At 55.9% G+C, this 20,539-nt stretch overlaps 1 protein-coding gene across 1 annotated transcript; it reads right to left on the bottom strand.

The window, feature by feature from the left end:
- Nucleotides 1-216: 216 nt before the first annotated feature.
- SCN4B (sodium voltage-gated channel beta subunit 4) lies at nt 217-15,809 on the bottom strand. Its single transcript, XM_028105971.2, has 5 exons — nt 15,749-15,809; nt 7,707-7,879; nt 6,462-6,690; nt 3,619-3,748; nt 217-310 (listed from the first exon to the last, which is right to left on the bottom strand). The coding sequence occupies exons 1-5, from the start codon at nt 15,807-15,809 to the stop codon at nt 217-219; spliced, it is 687 nt and encodes a 228-aa protein (XP_027961772.1).
- Between the last annotated feature and the right edge of the window lie 4,730 nt (nt 15,810-20,539).

Raw genomic sequence — 20,539 nt, 5'->3', positions numbered from 1 at the left:
CTCCACAGGCCCCCTCCCCTGGCCACCCCTCATCCCTGGGGAGCCTTGGCTGGGAGGGAGCGGGCAGGCTAGGCAGGACCCCAGTTTCTCCCCAGAAAGACTACAGTTGGAGCCAAGCAGCAGGTGTCTCAGGCACGTGGTTCACGGACGTGGCTCAAGCATCAGTTCTTCATCAGCAGGTGAGGCCCGAGCGGCTGCTTGGCCCCCAGGGGGGGCTCACACTTTGGTTGGTGGTTTCTCTTCTGCCTTAGAGCCAGGCAACCCATTCTCTGTGTTATCATTCCCTGAGGAACTCACGAGGCACTCCTTCCTGGAGAGGGAGAGAGGAGGAGAGGGGCCAGAGTAAGGGGTCGACTGTGGACAGGAGCCTGGGCCCCGGCGGCCAGGCCCGCGCCCTCTCCCAAAGGTGGCAAGAGGTCAAGTCACCCAACCTCTCTGGGCCTCGGCTTCCTCATCTGTAAAATAGATGTGACGATAACACCTTCTTCGTGCGGGTGCCGTGAGGCATCAGTGAGCACCTAGAGCAGTGCCTGGCACGCAGACAGGACACAAGACCCACCATCACCTAGTCGTCCCAGCGTGGCAGAAGGCAAGGGCACCAACCAGGGGCTAGTCGCAGGGATCAGTGCTCAGGGGAGGCGAAACCAGGTTAATTCCCAGGCTGTGCCAACCCAGGGGGAAGGGTGCGGGCAGCAGGTAGTATGTGCAAGGGCAAAGAGCTCCTCCCCCAGACCCCAGGAGGCCCCTCCTCTCTGAGCTGGCTGTGACAGGAGGGAGGAGAGTGCTCACGACAGAGGTTTTGGCAGCAAGGAAGGCAGGTGTGGGCAGGGTGTGGTAGGACGGGGGAGACAGCAGCAGGAAGGAGGGATGGTTACCTGGGAAGACACCCCCCGGGGAGGTTCACCACCCTGACTGCAGGGAGAGGGACATGCTCCGGAGTGAGTATGGCCCACCTCACCGCCAGCACCCACGCTGTGCAGGGCTCTCCGGGGCTACATCACTGTGAGCTTTCTGCTCGGGAAAGCTTCCGAGCCTGTTTCACGGCCGCTGTGGCTAAACTATCTCAGCCTCACCCTGGACTTGTGTAGCCGGCTTTGAGGCCTTCAGGAAGGACTTACTATTTTGTCCTCATCGATTTTGTCTTGCAAAATTTAGTCCACAGCTCCAGCCTTTGAGCTCCTCCTAGATCCCAATTTTGCTCTCCAACATAGTCACTAGGTTCCTGAAAACCTGATATCATTCCTGGCGTAATTCAAATCTTAATAACAATGAATAAGCAGAGCCCTGTGGCACACCACTAAAGACCTCTACTCAGATGGATCTACCTATTGATCGATCGATCAATCGATCGCCATACCTAAGGTATAGTCAACCCAGGCCCTGCGCTCACCAAGGCCAGACCCTTTCTTCCAAAGCCCTCTGATCATGCCAGGCCCTGAAAGCCCTCACGAGCTCCACTGCACCCAAGAAGAAAGCCAGTCTCAACCCGGACTCCCAGGTCCCCAGGGAGATTCCCCCCAATGCCCTCTGCAGGCCTGTTCTCTCCTTCCCCACCACTGCTCCCCCTACTCTCTCAACCAACAGAACACCTTGTTCTCCAGACACATGTCTCTTCCTAGACTCTCTGCCTCTGCTCTCAGCAGTTCTGCAACGCCCTTCTCCTCACCCTCCCCAGGGCTTACATTAGATCCATCTTGCAAGGCCTACCACAAACGTCCTTTGGCCAAAAACCCTTCCCTAGCATTCCACCTTCTTCGGAACGCCTGGAGCGTTCTATTGCACCTCTTTGCTCGCACCCATCCTAGCTCTACCTTTTCTTACACTTATTTGCATACACACCCTGTCTTCTTTACTTAAGGGCAGAATCTCATTCCTTCCAGAATTTCCTACAGCACCTGGTATGGTGCCTTGCACACACTACCTCAAAAATAGCCATCAAATGAAAGAAGGAATGAATGAACTCTGGCTATACTCCCCAAATCAGTAGGATACGGTGAAAGTGGTTAAAGCTTTGAAGCCAAACCAGTCAGGATGCTAATCTCAGACCTATCACTTTCTAGCTGTGTGGCCCTGGGCAAGCCCCGTCACCACTCTGAACCTCACCTTGCTCAACTGTAAAATAAAAATTGTGGCTATTATATAAACACCCGGCAGAGTACCTAACGCGTGGTAGGCATTCGATGAATGACAAGAGGTGTTATCATCCGTAACCATCTCCTGAGCCACCAGTGCCCTAGCAAGAAAACGCTGGGTCTGCCTTGTCCTTGATGAGCCACGGCGGCTCCCGAGGATCACTGTTTTCTTTTCTAGGTGCTTTTAAACCACAGGGTGAATAATCTGCTCTCCAATCTGCTAACCATCAATAGCAAAACTGGTTGTTAAAAACAGAATCCGGTCTAACTCCCTGCCCCTGGCCCCTCTCAAAATCTCCAAAACCCTGACCACAGTGCAGGGAGACAATCCCAGAATCCTTCATCTCCGCCAATGCCTCCCACTCTCCACCCCCTGGGCTGCCCCCTTAATATCCCCCTGCTTTCGGCTTCCCTCCCCTCTTACCAGCACAATTTTTGTCGTTTCCAGCCTAATTCCCTCTTCTCAACAAAGCAGAATGATGGGAACAGAAACAGAGCAGCATCCCTTCCCCCTTGAACCTCCTTGCCGCTGTCCCCCTCTCGGCTCCAATGCCTCCTCTCATCTTTCCTGCTGATAATACAACTCCCAGAGGCGCCTGGGTGGCTCAGTCCGTTGAGCGTCTGCCTTCGGCTCGGGTGGAATGCAGACTGACCTGGGGTCCTGGGATCGAGCCCGAATTGAGTTCCCTGCCCAGCGGGGAGTCTGCTTCTCCCTCTCTCTGCCCTTCCCCCTACTCATACGTGCACTCTCTCTCTCTCTCTCTCTCTCTCTCTCAAATAAATAAATAAAATCTTAAAAAAAAAAATACAACTTCCAAACACCTTTTTACATTCATTCCTGCTTCTCTGGAGCCTGACACAGTTCTGGCAATTCTGGGCCTGGAGCGAGTACTCTCTCTACCTCCCCATCTCCCCTCCCCTTCCCCTTAGAGCTGTCTATCTCAAACCTGAGCTGGCCCTGGGGCTTCTGGGGAGCCCCTATCCGCCTTTTTAGATTTTCTTTAGTTTCCCCTAGGTGAACTTCCAGAATCTCACAGTAAGACTCCCATCTCTCTAGAAGGGTCTTCCCATTTTAGAGTTTCTGTACATGGAATCTTGTCTTTTCTATGATGAAAAAAACAAGCCATCTAAATCCCTTGGTAGGACTTAGGTTGGGGAGGTACAAATGGAAAGAGAGAAGCTAATGGGATGGATGAGGAAGCCGGATAAGGAAGAGCAAGTTCATATACTCAGGGAACTCGGTGTGCTCAATAAATATGTACTGGGAGAGAGAGGAAGAAGGACTGGAAGACAGAGCCCCTCGGGCTGTTTCCTAAGAGCAGTAGGAGTGGGAAGAGAGGATGGGATGAGCGGACAGATGGGAGGATGAAGGCGGATGGGGGCAGACGACGGTGGAATGAGATGATGCTGGGAGCACCCACAACACGAGACGGGGGTGGGTGGTGGGCCGGTGGGAGGGCGGGAGCGTGCAATGGAGTCAACTCACTTCTTCTCCTGAGTCTTCTTGATGATGAAGGCAATGAACTTCTTGACCAGCAGGATGAGGATGAGGAGCCCGATGACCCCCCCCACGACTCCCAGGATGATGAGGGTCACCGTGTTGTCCACTTCTTCCACTGTATGGCCAGAGCAGGGAGAGAAGGGGGTGGGCGAGGGGAGCAGGAGATGCCTGGAGCCCAGCACAATGGCAGCCCGATGGCTACAGCCCTCCAACCCTGGCATCTGGGACATGCCCACTCCCACCCAGCCCCCCGGCCCTCCCCAGGCCTTGCAGCAGGAAGCGGAAGCTGAAACATGGCGTCTGCCAGGCTAAGGCACAACACAAAGAGCTCCTTCCCCCCCACCCCCTCCACACACATACCCTCCCACGGACACACAGTTCTGGAATAATTCAGACTCAGGGCCCTTAACAGTTTGACTTGGCCCCCCAAACTGCCACATTAAAAATTTCATTGCCTCTCGGGGCGCCTGGGTGGTTCAGTCGTTGGGCGTCTGCCTTCGGCTCAGGTCATGATCCCAGGGTCCTGGGATCGAGCCCCGCATCGGGCTCCCTGCTCGGCGGGAAGCCTGCTTCTCCCTCTCCCGCTCCCCCTGCTTGTGTTCCCTCTCTCACGATGTGTCTCTCTCTCTCTGTCAAATAAATGAATAAAATCTTAAAAAAAAATAAAAAAGCTTTCAAACTTAAAAATGATGGAAAATGCTTTACAAAAAATTTCATTGCCTCTTTCTGGGCCTCCTTTGTCCACGCAGGAAAAATCAAGAATCTCCCTATAACAACTTCTATGTGGCAGGAAAACTTTGGAGCCAGGGCGTCTGGGTTTTAACTACAGGATCTCAGAGGTCACTAATGGGCTGGTAACCTTGAACTGGCCACTTAAACCTTTTCCCTCGGTTTCCTCATCAGAAAACTGAACTCCTAACTTCCAGAACCTGCTCCACTTACCATCTCCCCACCTCTGTTGAGAAAACTCCATCCTTCCAGCTGTTCTGACCAAAATCCTTAGAGTCATCCTTGACCCCTTCCTTCTCCAAACCCCACTTTCAATCCACCTGAGAATCCTAATGGCCCTAACTTAAAAACTCCAGAATCTGATCTCTCAGTACCACACTGGCTCAAGACATCCCGGCCTGGATGTTTGTAGGAGCCTCCTAACTGGACTCCTCACTTCATAGTCTATTCTTGGCCCCGCAGAGAGCCTCTTCTGGGTTAACTCTTCTGCTCAGAGCTCTTCAGTGGCTCCCATCTACTTAGGCTAACAAGGCCCCACACAACACGGCTTAACCTGACTCATTTCTTGCTATTCGCCCTGCTCCAGCCACACTGGCCTCACTGATGTTCAAGTATCTGCCTCAGGGCCTTTGCACTTGCTATTCCCTCTGCCTGGACTATCTACCCAAAGACATCTTCATTGCTCCCTCAAATGTCCTTATTCTAGGTCACCTTTTCAGTGAGGCCTTCCTAGTGACACTGTTAGCACCCCCTCTCTCCCTCCGCATTTTGCTTTTTCCCTACAACACCAGCCATGTTCTCTTACACAACATCATTTTCTTCTTTGTTTTGTTTACTGCATATCTCCCCTGATGAGAAGGAAATCTCCGTAAGGGCAGGAATTTGTCTACCTTGTTCATGCACCTAATAGGTGCCACATAAGTAGGTGCTCAACAAGTATTTGTTGACGAGATGAATGAAGGAATCTATAAAAATGGAGAAAAGATCCCTTCAAAGGGACGTGTGAGGGACAAAGGTGCGAAGGTAAGGTACAGCGCCTAACTCAGTGCTTGGCACCCCAAAATGCTCCATAAATGTTGGTTCCTTTCCCCTCCTCTTCCCTCCTGCAAAGGCTGGGCACAAAGTGAGACGACATCCAGACAGAGAGGAAGAGGTGACGCCATACACAGCCTAGACTCAGACGGCTCCAGGCCCAGAGCGAGCTGCCTGGGTGGCCTACGGCTCCACCTTCGGCACAGCGAACAGTGAACTCACGGGCGTCTCTCTCTCGCCAAGGACCCCACTTCATCCAGGAGAGCAGTGAGCCCCCAGGCACCCAAGAAATGCAGCACAAGCAGGACCCTAGAGCAGGTCCTTCCTTTTTTCTCTACTTCTATGCCTCCTTAGCCTTCCAGGCTCCCCGTCCAGGAAGCCCAGCATAACACCTCCAGCCTCTTCTCTAACCACCTCTAGTGTTGGGGGTCATGTGACCACCTGGCTGCTCCCCACAGGCTTCTTCACTGCTCCCCTGTCCTACCTGTGGCCGATGACAATCCCCAGCTGGGGTTGAAGCTCCAGAGGGGAGCAGCCACTCTTACCAATCTCAGTTGCCTGTGGCTCTACATCTCTGTCCCTCTGTCAGTCCTCTGTTTACCTGTCTTCTGCCCTACCCCAGACTGTAAATCCCTCAAGGAAGAACACTGGGGATCATTCACGTCACTTTTGGTGTGATGCCGGGCATTCGATCAACAGTTGCGAGGGGGATACACAAGAGTAGTAATCATCCGCACACACAGAGAACTTGCCCACCACGAACCAACCTATGTCCCGTCCCTACTTCTCGCGAGCACCCTAGGATGATGCAGATTTTGCAGATGAGGAAAACCAGGCTCAGAGGGGCTAAGTGTGTATCATAAGCTATTCAGTGGCAGAACACGTATTGGAGCTACATTATCCGAGCTTCCAGATGTGACTCCAGTAACTTTTGAAAGCATAAAGCAAAAGAAAACACCCATGTGGTCCATTTTGCCATTGGGCTGAAATGTCATTTGACCCCACTGAGTGGGGTACCCCGCCGTGCTTCCCACTCCACTGCCCTCGTCCCAGCCCCCACTGCTTACATTTATCGACGACTTGGAGGAAGATGGTGGCCTGGTGCTGAAAATTATTCTCCTTGGGGTTCTGCACATGACAGGTGTATTTGCCTGTGTCGCTGAATTCCAGGTTCCTCAGTAGAATGGAAATGTTATTCATCTTCTCCTTAGTGGAGCCCTCCAGAGTGATGCGATCATCATTTTTGAACTTCACCTTAGGGTCAGACTTTTCATTCTTCACCGTCCCGTCTATGAGCTATGGGGGGAAGGGGATGTGGAAGAGGTGGCCAAGAAAGAATCAGCATCCTCAAGGGTCACGGCATCACTCCAGCCCAGTCCTTGGGTGCCTCCCCGTCCAGGGCCAGAGAGAGCCTACCGCCAGAGGTACTCCCCCCACCTGGTTTCCTTCCAGTGCCGATAGCACTGCCTGTCTAACCTGAATTTCGCTTGCTTCAAGCTAAACCCATTTTCTGTCATTAAAATCTCCCTGGAACATAGCACAGCTTTTATCTTTTTCCTCATAAAAGCCTTTCACATCATGGCTCCAGCAATTATCACTCTCATTTCCCTCTGTCACCACCACCACCACCACCCACAGCCTTTGCTGACAACTTGTCCCCTGTCCATCTGAATTCTGGCCCTCCATAAAGACCTGGATCCATCCTACAGCACTGTCCACCGACGGCCCTGAGCCCAGTGTTTAGTCACATCCAGAGTTGGTCTCTTGTGGCTTCCTTATGTACACTTCGGGTCCCCTACGAGACTGCACAGTGAGTACTCACTGAACACCTGTCGACTGGTGCATCCCCACCTCCAACCCACAGCCCAGCCGAAGCTCCTGCAGAAAAGCTTTCTCTTCCCCAGCTTCCTCTCCCTTCTTGCTAGGGCCAGGTCCCCAGCCCTTCTCCCGTTTGAACACTTCCCATTTCTTTTCTCCAAGCCTTCCAAGGGTCTTTCACTCTCCTGTTTTTTAAATTAAATTATTTTTACACAAGCAATCCAAGTTCAGGCATTTCTTCAGACCAGACAAAGAACTCTAGCCAAGAACTCCAACAAGCCCCAAATTCTGGCAATACCATCTAAGCATCCCTCCCACTTAGATCCTTCTGGACAGGCTCTGGGAAGAATGCTAGGAGAAAGGATAACAAACGGTGGATTCCGGGGACCATCACAGTGAGGTCAGTCCAGAAGGGACCAGAGCAGGGGAACGGGAGGCAGGGGCAAGGTGCTAGGGAGAGTCTGAGCTGTCCTGTCCCTTCCCCCACTACTTACAGTCCTGAAGGTATCACTGGTGTTGTAGGACCACCAGAAGTGGAGGTCTTGGAAGCCAAAGCAGCTGGAGAAGGTGCAGGGCAGCAGGATCTCCGTGCCATTGACAGCATAGATGGTGGTGGCCTTTCCCACAGACACCTCCAGCGACAGGGACACCGGGAGCAGGAAGAGACCTGTGTGACAGTCGCCACCTCCCTTAAGAAAACCCCACCGGAATCTCCAGCCTGGAGCTCTGGAAGAGGACACTCGGGCAGGGAGGAGTGGTGGCCAGGCAGGGAGGTCGCTGTCACCCTGTGTATCAACTTCGGGAGGACGGTTCTCTCCAAAGAACACTGCCTGAGCCACCCGCCCCAACTGATTTCTCCCCTTGGCCTGGGCCAGGGAGCTGCCCGTGTGGCACTCGGAATGACCACCAGAGGTCAGCCCAACCCAGGAAAACGAGGCCCTTGCCGCCAGGCCGCGCCCCTACCCCGCGGGCTCAGTCCCCGCAAGTGCCATCCCGCACCACCCCAAGTGCCGGACGGGCTCTGCCTGTTTGCAGTGGGAGTTTCCCTTAGGACGGTGCGCGGCCCCCCGGTACATTTCCCGGATTGGGGGTGGGGTGGGATGGGGACGGGGAGGCTGGAGCCAGGTCCCTCGCGGTGAAGAGAAAATGGGCAAACGCAGCCCGCCACACTGCACCGCGGCCTCCCACCCGCCCCAAGGGGCGGAGAGGCGGAGGGCCACCTCCCGCCCAGCCGTGCCTGGCCGGCCGGGTCCCACGCCCTCTGGCCACCGCCCGCGACCCGGGGACCAGGAGGGAGCCCAGGCCGGGATGGGACGGGGCGGCACCGGGCGGCGGCGAGCGCGATCGTAGGAGAGAAAGTGGGAGGGAGGGCGGGAGACACCGGCGGAGGCCGATTCCCGACCACAGGGACGCCCGAGAGCAGCGGCAGCAGGGAGAGGGCGCAGGACCGCTGGCCCCTCCCGGCCCGCGCCCACACCCCGCAGCCACCTCTCCGGCCCACGTCCTGGGAACGTTCCTCGAGCGCCCTCCGCACCCCTCCCCAGCTCTTCCCCTTCCCTACCCGCACCCCCACCCCACCACTGCCCTCGCACCCACTCCCCAGAACGTCATTACCACCCCCACCGCTTGGGCGAGTGGAAACCATCAGTCTCCACTCCTGGCCTCTGGGACACACACCACCCCCCCACACCCCCACCCCCACCCCGCCCCCCGCCTTCATGAATCTTTGTAAGGGGCCCTGGCCCTCCTCCTGTCCTACAGAGTCCTGGAGGAGACCCCAATGTACCTCACCGTCGAGGGCAGGAGGGGCCTCAGAATAAGATGCCCAGGTGATGTCCTTGCCCTGAGGTGAAAGGGGCACCTGAGGTCTCAGAGAGAGTCCTACTCAGGTTCCCAGTGAAGCCCTTACTGAGCCCACTTGCCGCGGGCTGCAAGTGGGTAATCCCATTTCATTCCCACCCCACACCCGTAAGATGGGTATTAGCAATCCTACATTTTACAGATGGGAAACGTGAGGCTCGGAAGAGCAAAATGCCTTGCCCAAAGTTGTACAACTTCTAGGGGTTCTTGAAATCCGAACCCAGGTCTGACTCAAGAGCTGGTGGGCAGTTGAGAACAGCCACGTGGCTGCACTAATTCCTGTCCCAAAGTTTCCCTGATGTTTCCTCCCAGACTGCACCTGCTCTGAGCTACTTGCACCTCCAGCCAGGCGTTCCCAGAATGCCAGTGCTAGAGGCCCCAGACTGATGCCCACGGTACAGACAGGGCTACAAGGACTCACTTGTGCCGACTGGGTGTGCTGGCCGGGCCCCCCGAAGCCCCCCTCTCAGCCCAGGGCCGCTCTCGGCTCTGCAGGCAGTCCCCAGAATTGGTGTTGTTCCCAAGACAGCCAGGGTCATCTTTGTTTTAAAGGTCAACAACCTTGCTCTTTCTCCCATCCTCACCCCCAAGGAAGGACCTCTTTTGTCTACCTTGATCCCTTCATGGCCCCTAACCAGTTTCCTCTTGCTTTGCTCCCCTAAGCAGTGCTTTTTAAATGACAGAGAAGGCTCTGAGGAGAGCTGGCTGCCCTGCTTCCTGCCCTCGGGGCTCCCCTCAGCTTCTTCACATCACCCTAGCTTCTGAAGGCAAAGTGGAGCGCTCTTACCTCGAAAAGTCAGAAAGAACACCCAGTGTTCCGGTGACCCATCACGAACCCTGCCACCGGCCATAATAGCTGATAGGCCCATTTGATCCTCACCCCCATCCTCTGAGTGACATACTATTATAGGTCCCTATTGCAGATGAGACAACAGAGCACAGAGAGGTTAAGTGACTTGCCTAAGGTCAACAAGAAACATTTCTAGCATTCCAAAGCCCCAAAGCAAAAAAAATCCTCTCTTACATCCTAGTATAGCAGGACTTGCCCACCAAGGTTCCCATCAGGGCTGAGAAGTTAGCCCTCACTCTCTGATGGGCTCTTAGGTGCCAGGAAATGTTCTAGAGCAGTGGCATTCCAATTTGAGAGACCATCAGATTCACCTGGAGGGCAACAGACAGCTTGGCCCTACCTCTAGAATTTCTGATTCAGTAGGTCTAGAGCCTGGGAACTCGCATTTCTAAAGGTTGCCAGGGAATGCTGGGGTCAGGGGCAACACTCTGAGGACCACTGCGCTAGACGGTTTACACATATGAACGCCAACTTTTATTAGAACACCAAGAGGTAGGCGTAAATTTTTCTCATCTTACAATGATGAAATTGAGGCTCCGAGAGGTTAAGTAACTCACCCAGGGCCACAGAGTAAATGGTGAAGCTGGGACTGAGCACTTCCTCTAAGAGAGGACAGGTATTTTATATACACTGTCTCAATCCTCATACTAATCCTGTGAGGTGGTTATTATTTTTATCCTCAATGTACAAAATGAAGAAAGACGCTCAGAGAAATTAACTTGCTCAAGGCCACACACCCCCAGTGAGTGGAATAAGTCGCATTTGCACTGTCGAGGCTAGCTCTGCCTAGCACTCCTGGCTTGCCTTTTACCTCTGCTCCTGTCCTGCAGCACACCTCCCCCAGAGGTCTAGGGACAGGGGCCAGACAGGAGAGTCCACCCTCCAGCCTAGATGATGTAGGAGACCCCGGCTCTGCTTCCCACCCTCATTGTTCCTCCAAACTAAGGAACAGAGTACGGAGCTATAACAGGAAAGGCCCCAGGAGAAGCTTCCTGATAACCACAGGCCTCCCTCGGGGGCCCAAGCTCCAAGGAGCACCATAGCTCCAGCCTCTGGCACTCACTGGTGCCCCTTGCCCAGAAACCTGGCTCTTGGGGCAGATTGGGGAACTCAAGTCAGGGGTCAAATCACCTCCCTGACCCTAGCTAGAAAGGGATATCCAAGAGCACCAAAGAGACACACCAAAAGTAAAATCTTTCAAACTGCTTTAAATAGGTAGAAGCAAAAAAAGAGCAAAAGAACAGTCCAGAACAGAGGACAGACTACTTCTTTAAGGTCCAGCTCATGACAATGCACATTTCTCCTGATTAGTGTGTGCCTGTGTGGATGACTTAACTAGTACACTCAGGACTCCCACAGTGAAACACCACCAATTCTCACCATAGCCTGGAGGGGACAAAGGAAAGGCACAGAGGCGGTCACGGAAAAGTCCAGAGCCCTGCCCAAGTTAAGGCATCAGAGAGGGCGGGCAAGCCCGGCCTCCGCACTGCACATCCTCCCAGCAATCTGGAAGCCTTGTCCACGATGTCTGAGAGGCTTGGGCAGAGGAAAGCCCCGGGGGACCTGTTTCCCATGCTCTCTCATCTGTGAGACTATGCTAGGGGGAGAGGAGGGAGCAAGGGCAGGTGTTGATCCACTAGAGGCCCCCAGAGGAGAGCTTCAAAAGGATGGCCAGGCCAGAAGCAGGCTGGTCAGCAGGTGCAAGGTAGGCCCCCCGCTCTGCCTGCTGAACTTGGGAAAGTCAGGGATGCCACATCCTGCCCGAATGCCCCCAAAACTAGGATGGTTGTCTTTCCTATCTCCTGAGCTTGGTATAAAGCCAAAACACAAGCTTACAAAACACAAGAGGGGCTTCAGTGAGCCCATCGCTCTGACCGAGGCACCCTGCAGGTAGAGGAGGATGGTGTTTGGAAGGAGGGAAGGGGATAGGTCTGGCCTTCATCACAGGTCTGGAAGTAACCAGGGCACCCCTTGCTTAATGACCAGTGTCAGCTGAGAATGTCTCGGGCCATTCACACATTTTGTACTCCCACCCTGTACCGCCTCATGGAGGTCTTTCTTCCCACGCCGTTTCCCTGGAGTAAAGAAGCTGCTTAGAATTTCAACTGTTTAGAATTTCAGTGAGTGCACATGTGTATCTGGGATTAGGGGCCTCTTTCTGGCTTCATGGGATTGATGAACAAGTCCCCATGAATCCTGTGGAATTCCACTCTGAGCCCCAGAGCTTTGCCTTGGCTCACTGAAAGGCCCTAACCAGCTAGCTGGCAACTCTCTGAAGCCTTCGCCCCCCCTCCCATCCTCCCTTCAGGGGTTTGTCTGAGGACTGACTCGGCACTCCCAAGTTTTACTAAAGTAATAAAAGTACTCAGCATGTGCAAATCCTATTATTAAATATTCACACCAGCCAGAATCTTCGGGACCCAGCAGACATTCCAAGGCAAATGCCGAGGCAGGAAATGGTCTGCCACCTTTTCCCACATCCCAGGATCAGTCACACACACACACACACACACACACACACACACACACACACACACACACACACACTGAGGGGAGGGAGGAAAGAGGGGCAAGGTGGCCCGGACTCTAAGTTTAGCTCCAAGGGCTTGCCTGGCATGGCAGGCGGAAACAGGCTGACTGTAATAAGGAAGCTGATACTCTCTGGCCCCAGGGGAGTCAGACAGGCTCAAAGTTAGAGCTGAGAGGCAGAAAGTGGGCCGAGGCAGCGGGACAAGACCCCTCCTGGGGTGCAGGCTCTGGGGGCTGTGGGAGGCAGGGCTGGGCCAGCCAAGGCCCCTGGGCCCAGAGACAAAGGAAAGATTTCAGCTCCCTCTCCCTAGGCAACCTGCCTACTTCCCGCCCACCCCCAGGAGCTTTGCTGAGACGGAAGCGTGCCCCTGAGAGACTACCGAATGCTCAACAAAACCAGCTTTGCCAACAAGCCCAAACAGTGTGCCTGGCCCTGCTCTTGCAAGCCACAGAATGGGTGCGTTGCTTTACGCAGGGATCCCCACACTCTCAGCAAGAGGGCGAGGTGGAAGAATCTGTGCCCAGGGGGTCCACCTTTCACACAGATCCCAGCAGGGGGCGGACAGGCAGAAGGGCTTTGGGATACCCCACAGGCCAACATCTCCAGAAAAAAAAAAACAATCACGGGGCCAGATTCAAACATGGGGCATCCCCCCCCCAGGTTTCCCCTTTCCTGCGCTCTTCTTCGTGAACTCCTGACCTCCCCTTTCCTTTCCTTTTCTCTGAGCCAGTCTGAGCACTCTCTCCTTAATTGTGTTCTCATTAGACAAGCCCTTAATAAATACATACCAAGGGAAAGAGGGTTGCCCAACATGGTGCCCTCACAAGTGATAATTAAACACAGATCACAGCAATTAAGCAAATCAGGGAACAAGGAAGGGGTGGGCAGGACAGATATATTACCGGTTACAAGCTCAGGAAGGGACTGGCACCCACAGAAACCTCAGCTGCAATAATGCAACCTTGGAAACTCTTCTCCACTGAAGAGAGGGTATCTTGGGAGGTTAGGAGAAATCTGTAGTCTCAGTCTGTTAGACTGAGTTTGACATGAGGCCAAGGGACTGGGGGGTGGAGGACCCCTAGAAGCCTACTGCTCTGTACCCAGTCTCCACATTTGTCTGGGCCCCCAAGCCTCTATACCTGCATGCCTCACCCCTCCCTCTGCTCATCTGCACAATCCTGCTAACCTTCCCTCTCAGCCAACTTTAGTCAACTGGGAGGCAAGTCAGCCTGACAGAGCCCAGGAGACCTGGATTCTGTCCCACTTGACCATCGATTGGCCATGTTGGGCGAGTCAGCTTCCCTCTCTGGACCCTGGTTCCTCATCCTTCGGGGAGCTCTGTGATATGGTTTCCAGACTTCCTGCCAGCTCTGATGCTACCAGGGAGCTTCTCCAGTTGACTGACCAGTCGCCTCTGCATCTCCCCAACCGGACTGAGAGCAAGGATGGCATCTGTGTCCCAAGCTCAAAGCAATGCCCCCTGCACGGGCTCAGCAATGGCCACCTGGGCAAGGTCCAAAGAGGGCCCCTGGTGGTATTCCCTCTGCAAACCAGAGGGGTAGGGAGCAGTGTAGGCAGGACCAGTTCTGGGGCCTGCAAGTCTCCCACCTAGAAATCTGCTCTTTCCTGGGCTCCCGGAGGGTAGCTCAGGGACTTGTCCAAACCTGCTCCAATGGACTCCTGCTCCTACCCGGTCTATCCAGCTGAACAGTCCTTGAAGGAGGTGGGGGATCCCCCCTGGAGAAAAGTACCGAGACTCTGCCCACAGTCCTCCCCCAGTGTATAGTGTGGTTTCCCACTGTGGTTCTGTGAATATTCTAATGGCCCAGGCACTGGCATCCCACCACCCAACTGGGCAGTAGGCAGAAGGGAAGTCAGAGGTGTTGATAAGTGGGCCGGATTAATGACTGCATGCATGTGAAGTCCCCAGTGAGCCCTACCCAAGCCATGGTTACAGTGGGAACCTGAGCTGATCAGAGATGGGACGGGGGGAGCGGGCATGCAGCGGTACTCTGCCCGCCCCCGTGAAGAGGCACCTTAGACCTCAAGGAGGCACCAGCCTCATGAGGTCACTGTGAAACGAGCACACCTCTGTGCCAAAAGGACAGGAGAAAACACCAGTGTCCCCTCTCTAGCTGTGGGCATGTAACTAAATCAGTGGCTCCTGAGTGAGAGAAACACTCTATCCCCCTCCACTACCATGTGCCCAACATGGCGGGTCTGCATACAATTTATTTACATCTGCAGAAACAGCAGCCACTGCCCTTATAAGCTCCGTCTCCCTGTTTGCAGCCTACAAATGCCTACATCATGTGCCCAGCCGGATGAGGGGAGCTGCCAAAAGCCAAATCTGACAAATATAAACAGGAAGACATGCAGGTGCCGAGATGGAGTCAGCTTACATTGAAATCCAGCTATGGTTTATGAGATTATATTCTGGACTAATATTATTCTCTAATCTCTTGGAGCTCGTCACTCAAAACCATCATGTACATATTAATAGATATTAAGACTCTGTTCCTTCTGTGGCCTCTGGATATATCTCCTCAGTCTTCATATTCATCCCAAAAATGAAGAGCTGAGAGCAAGTTAAACAGGGCCTCCCTGTGGAACCTCTTTGTAAGAAGAGAGACAAGATCCTTTCCAAAAGGGGGCTTGAGCGATCCTCCAAGTGCCTCCAACCCTCTCCAGTCCTTGGTGTGGAGCCTCAGGGAAGACAGTGGGCACCGGAGGAGATAGAGGGCAAAGGAGACAAACAGAAAAAGGGCCCAGGAGGAAGGGGAAGCCCCCTCCACCCCCCCTCCGCGCACCCCTCCCCACCCCCTCCAATTGGTGCATGCCCGATGCCTGGGCAACAAGCATCCAAGTTGGAAACAGCTCTGGGCTGGGGTTAGAAACCACCGTCCCAACACTCGTACGTGCGACCCCCTGGCGTCCCCTCCACCCAGGGCACAGACACCCTCCCCCAACATGCCTAAACCTCAGAACCCGGGAGACCCGTGCTGCAGCCCCGAGAGGCAGCTCCAGGAACCTGGAGCTGAAGGCGCCCGAGACAGCGAAGAACTAATCACGGGGCTGCCTCCGCTGGGGCCGGGGACGCGCGCGGTCCCCAGGGAGCACCGCCGTCCCAGCCGGGCGGCGGGCAAGAAACTGGTGGCCGCGGTGCTCGTTCGGCACCATGCCGCACTCCAAAGCCCACCGGGTCCGAGGCACCTCTCTTCTAAGTGTCCCCTCCCCGGGCGGGGGCGGGGGAGGGTGGAGAAAGAGGAGAAGGGGTCAAGCCGGGGCTGCCTTACCCAAAAGCCCGGTGCCCAGCCATCTCGCCCGGGCTGCGCCTCGGCCCCCGGCCCCGGGCATGGTCGCGTTGTCTCCGGAGCGCGCCAGGGGCGCGGGGATAGGGTACGGGGCGCAGCGGCCGGCAGCCCGCGGTCTGCAGTGGGCGGCGAAGCCGCGGGGAGCTCTGCGCCGCGGGTCGGGGCTCGGGAAAGTTAGCGGGGAGAGCGCAAGAGCCGGGGGAGGGAGGGAGAGGTGGAGCCGGCTGCGGGAGCGGCGGTGGAGGGCACCGGCCGGAGAAGGAGGAGCGAGTGGAGGACGACGGCGACGGGCAGGAGCACCGAAGAGCGAGCGCAGAGGAGAGCGGCGCTGCGCCTCTGCTCTGGAAGCGCTCCAGCCGCAGGAGGGGCGGGGGCCGCCGCGGAGCCCGGGGCGCCCCCGCCCGCTGCGCACCCCGCCCGGCGCGCCCCGCCTCGCGGCCCCCGGGAGCCCCGGGAGCAGGCCGGGCACCCCACTCCCTGGCCAGCTCGGGCTGGGCGGCTGCGGCTTGGCACTGCAGGGCCACCCGCAGCCGCCCGCAGCATCCCAGGCGCTGAGCTGCCAATTTGGAGGATAGTTTCGGGAGGAGTAGATGCTCTTCGGGTGTTGGAAGGCTGTGTTGTTCTGCTTTGGGGACCACGAGGGGGGTAGCGACTCCCTCTCCCGGGGCCGCAAAGGGACCACTCGAACGTCCGCGGCTGGCCGCGCTGCAGCGGATGAGAGGGTGCGGGCTTGCCCACTGCGGACACCCCCCCACACACACACACACACAGCCCCCGCCTGCGGCCCGCTGCCTTCGCCCCCGCGGCTCGGGGCTCCGGGAACAGAGCTTCCAGTTGCAAACTGCCCCCGCCCACCGCCCGCCAACCTCTCCCATTTCTTCGTGGACTCCTTGGAAATCGTGATGCTCCCAGCTAGGGAATCAGGCCAGACACTCCCTATCTGCGTCCCGCTACACCCTCCCGCCGCACCCCTACTTCTCATTTCTCCCACCTAGGCTGTGCCCCCTAGACCCTGCCCTTTCACCCTCCTCCAAGAGATTCCCTGGGCCTCCCTTTTGGGTTGGGGGGTGAAGGAGCCCAGGGCAGGCCTCCCTGCTTGGGGTTTACAGCCAGGTCTGAGGGCGGCAGTGAGACTGCTAACCAGCAATCCTTATCTAACCTTGAGGGGAAAGTGAGAAGTGCTATTTGGGGTGGTTTGGTAGCAAATGTCTGCTATCCTCCCTCTATCCTCCTCAGCAGCCCCTTGCCAACCATCCAGACCCCCCGCCCCCCCCCCCCGCCCCCGTCACAGATCCTGTCTGCCTCCCTGGTCCTCCACCCCTTGGATGTCTGGAGGCTGGTTCAAACTCGAAAACCTCTCCCACTTCATGGCCTGACCCCTGCTACAGCCCCACCAATGTCTCACCAGCGGCCCCGCCTTCTTAACCTGGGGCCCCTGGTGGGCTTCAAAGAGATCAACCCTGAGGATGGCTGGGCAATGCTGAATGTCTGTTTTTGCAGAAGAGAGGCCCATTGACGTTCCTGCGTGTAGCTGTGACAATGTTGCAGTAGCTCTGGGGTTAGGCGCTGGGGAGGCGAATCCCAGCTCCAGCATCTATTGCTGCACGACCTTGAGCAAGTTATGCAATCTTCTGCAGAAGCCTCATCTGTACTCTGGTGAAAGGAATGATACTTACCTCGTGAGATTGTTAAGAACAATGCCACACTTAGGCTGGACACAGGGAGGGGCCCTGGGCTCCTGAGCTTTCAAGGCCTCCCTCTGGCCCTCCTCTGGCAATAATCTACCCCCTGGAAAAGGGGGTCCCATGGGGCAGAAAGGGAGGGTGGTCCATGCACCTCCCTCTTCTAGACCAGCCTCTGGGGATCCAGGACCCTGGAGTTCCCTGCTCAGATGACTCAACCCTGAGCCAGCCTCTTCCCCAGGCCCCTCCTCCCAAGAGCCTGCCCAACGTGCACCCAGGCAGTGGGCAAGGTGCAGCTTTTTGCAGGGGCTGGGGAGTGGCTAGAAGTTGACACACAGGTGGACCGTTCTCAGGCTTGCATGAGCGTGGGCCAGAGAGTGCTTTTTGGACCTGGTCTTCAAATTAAGGTCAAGGAAAAGTAACCAAGTCAGAGGATAATAGATAAGCTTTAACACTGTTATCTTTTTTTTTAATGTTAGATAATACTTTGTTATCTTGACTTATGACTTATATTTAGGCACATGGGTAATTTCCATTTGTACACTTTCTCCAGGCCTCACAAGCTTCAGAAGTGGACCCGGCTATGAAGACCGAATGAGATATCATTGCATGTAAAAATGCTTAGCAGAGTGCTAGACAGAGAGTAAGCCCGCGGTCCATTTTAGTTCTCATTCTCAAAGAGGTCTGTGGCCAAAAAAAAAAAAAACGCTAAATCTCTTCCCATCTCCAGGCCCGCCCTCTCCTTCCCCCAGGAGGTCCTGGACACTAGATCAGCAGGGCCAGGCATCCACGCCTGTCCACTTTATTTTTACAGCAGGGCTCATGTTTCTCAGAACAGGAGGCTGAGGTGAGAGAGGAGGTGAGCCAAAGGGAAAGCAAGTGACCCCTGCCCAGAGAAGGGGGAGGGGAGGAGACAGAGCTCTCTGGGTATCTTTAGATCCCGTGTCCCCAGTGCCCTCCACCTTCCCCACTGCCTCACTGCTCACCCTGCTGAGAGCCCAAAGGAGCCTTAGGAGACACACTTGCATTTCACAGATGAAGAACCAGGGCCCAGAGAGGTAGAATGCATAGCCCAAGGTCACAGAGAAAGTGTGTCTTAAAGCCAGGATTAGAACCTCCCCCGCTCTGTGATTCCCTCCCTCCACCCTCAGCTTTCCTCTAAAGAACATCAGGAGGGTTCTACACCCCGGACAGAAAAAGTGCTTGAGAAATGCATTAGTGGCTAGAAGATTTCTACTTTTATAGAGCACTTGCCTCAAAAATTCTCAAAACCCTAGACTATTGATCCAGCTTAGAGGATCCTCCTGAGGGTGCTTGGGGAAAGGGTGACAGAAGGTCAGAGCTCCCCCTCTCCTACCCTTTGAGAACCATCTCTTTGAGGAACCCTCCCTGATTTAGCCCCCTTCGCCCCGCTCAAGAGCCCCCCCGCACCCCCCCCCCGTCTATGGGTGGGGGTGCAACGGCATGCTGCAGCACCTGGCTCTTTGGTTCTTTTCCCTCCTTCTGCTGGAAGTCCCTTGAGGGCGGGGATGGTGGCTTGGACACAGCCCCCAGCGGCACCCTGACAGGTTTGATCCTTGGTGATGGGGAATGCACACTCAGGTCTTGGGCAGCCTGGCTCAGAAATACCTTGAAGAGCAAGTTTTCAGGGATGCAGGGAGGGAATGGGCCCCATGCCAAGGAGCTGTCAGGGAGCTGTCATTGGGGGTGGGTCAGGACGAGGAGATAGGGCCCAGATTTAAGGGGAAGGAGGCTGTCTCCTGAGAAGGGGGTCACATAGATTCTTCGAAACATTTAGTCCAGTAGTCCTCTCTGAGAGCAGGCGACCTGTCAGTTCCTGCCCTCCAAGGAGCTGGATTGGAGCCAGGAGGGAAAGCATGTGGACAGCGAGAGGGGGAGCCCCTGGGGGCAGAGCTCCGGGTCCCTGAGACCGGGAAATGCTCTCCCGAGGGAAGGCACTCACACCGGGGGCGGGGCGGTCCCACCTTCTACCAGGGCAGGTAGATGGAAGGCTCCGTCCCCCGTCAGTTCTCAGAAAGGGGGCCACCAAGACCCCGGCAGGGGAGGGAAGGTAAGGGAATGCTCCTACGAAGTCTCGAGGTCTCGGGAGCTATTTTAAGAGGAGTTCCTCCTAAGTAACAGGAGCCTGGCAGGGAGCCTCGCGTCTCTGGCTCCCACGCGTGCCCTTGCCCGCCTCCCCTCTCCGCCTCTTCCCCCACAAGCCCCCGCGCGGCTCCTGACCCTGTCCCCATCCCTGTCAGGGCCTTGCAGGTAACGGAGCTCACTGGCGGTTGTGCAGACTCAGCTCCAAGAGGCAAAGATCACGGGGCTCTGCGGGGAGCCCCCGCACCCCCCACCGCACAGTTCCTCTCCCTCGAGCCTCTGATTTACACCAGGATCTGCTTCCACCACCTTCCCTTAGCTGCCCTCCCTCTGGTTATAAACAGAGCCCCAACCTCAGGACCGTGGAAATGCAGGAGAGAGTCTCCGCCTGCATGCCTGCATTAATTTAAAGTTAAATCCCCTCAAACCCTTCTGCCTCTCGGGTTGGGGTTGGGTGGCTGCCACCTGCACAAACTTTTGAGAGCCTCCTTCCTAGTGCACCCAGATCTGTTCCCTGCGTGTCCCTCCTCACGTTCCTTCCATCCGGCTCAGAGTGCCTGCCGGCCTGTCCCCAGCCACAGTCTCAGCATCCACTGAAGTTTGGCAGGTACCGAGGGAGTTAACAGGGACAGCATGCACCAAACCAGCCCACAGGCACGTGGTCTAGCAGTCCGAGACACAGAACCGGTGCTGGCCACCGAGCCGGGCTGCTCCCCAGCCCACAGGCACGTGGTCTAGCAGTCCGAGACACAGAACCGGTGCTGGCCACCGAGCCGGGCTGCTCCCCAGCCCACAGGCACGTGGTCTAGCAGTCCGAGACACAGAACCGGTGCTGGCCACCGAGCTGGGCTGCTCCCCAGCCCACCTGGCACTATGGAGTTGGAGTAAAGATAAGCTCTTCCTGAACCCTCCACTTTCTAAGGGCTCTGGGCACAGGCAGGTAGGCAGCCAACTCCTCCATCCCACCCATCCTCTTCTGTTTTCTTGC

Source organism: Eumetopias jubatus, unplaced genomic scaffold, assembly GCF_037043125.1.
Source record: "Eumetopias jubatus isolate StellerSeaLion01/CBP00866 unplaced genomic scaffold, mEumJub1_p1.0 scaffold_13, whole genome shotgun sequence".
Classification (NCBI taxonomy): domain Eukaryota; kingdom Metazoa; phylum Chordata; class Mammalia; order Carnivora; family Otariidae; genus Eumetopias; species Eumetopias jubatus.
The sequence above is the reverse complement of the archived record's forward strand: the minus strand, read 5'-3'. Positions and strand labels throughout refer to the sequence as shown.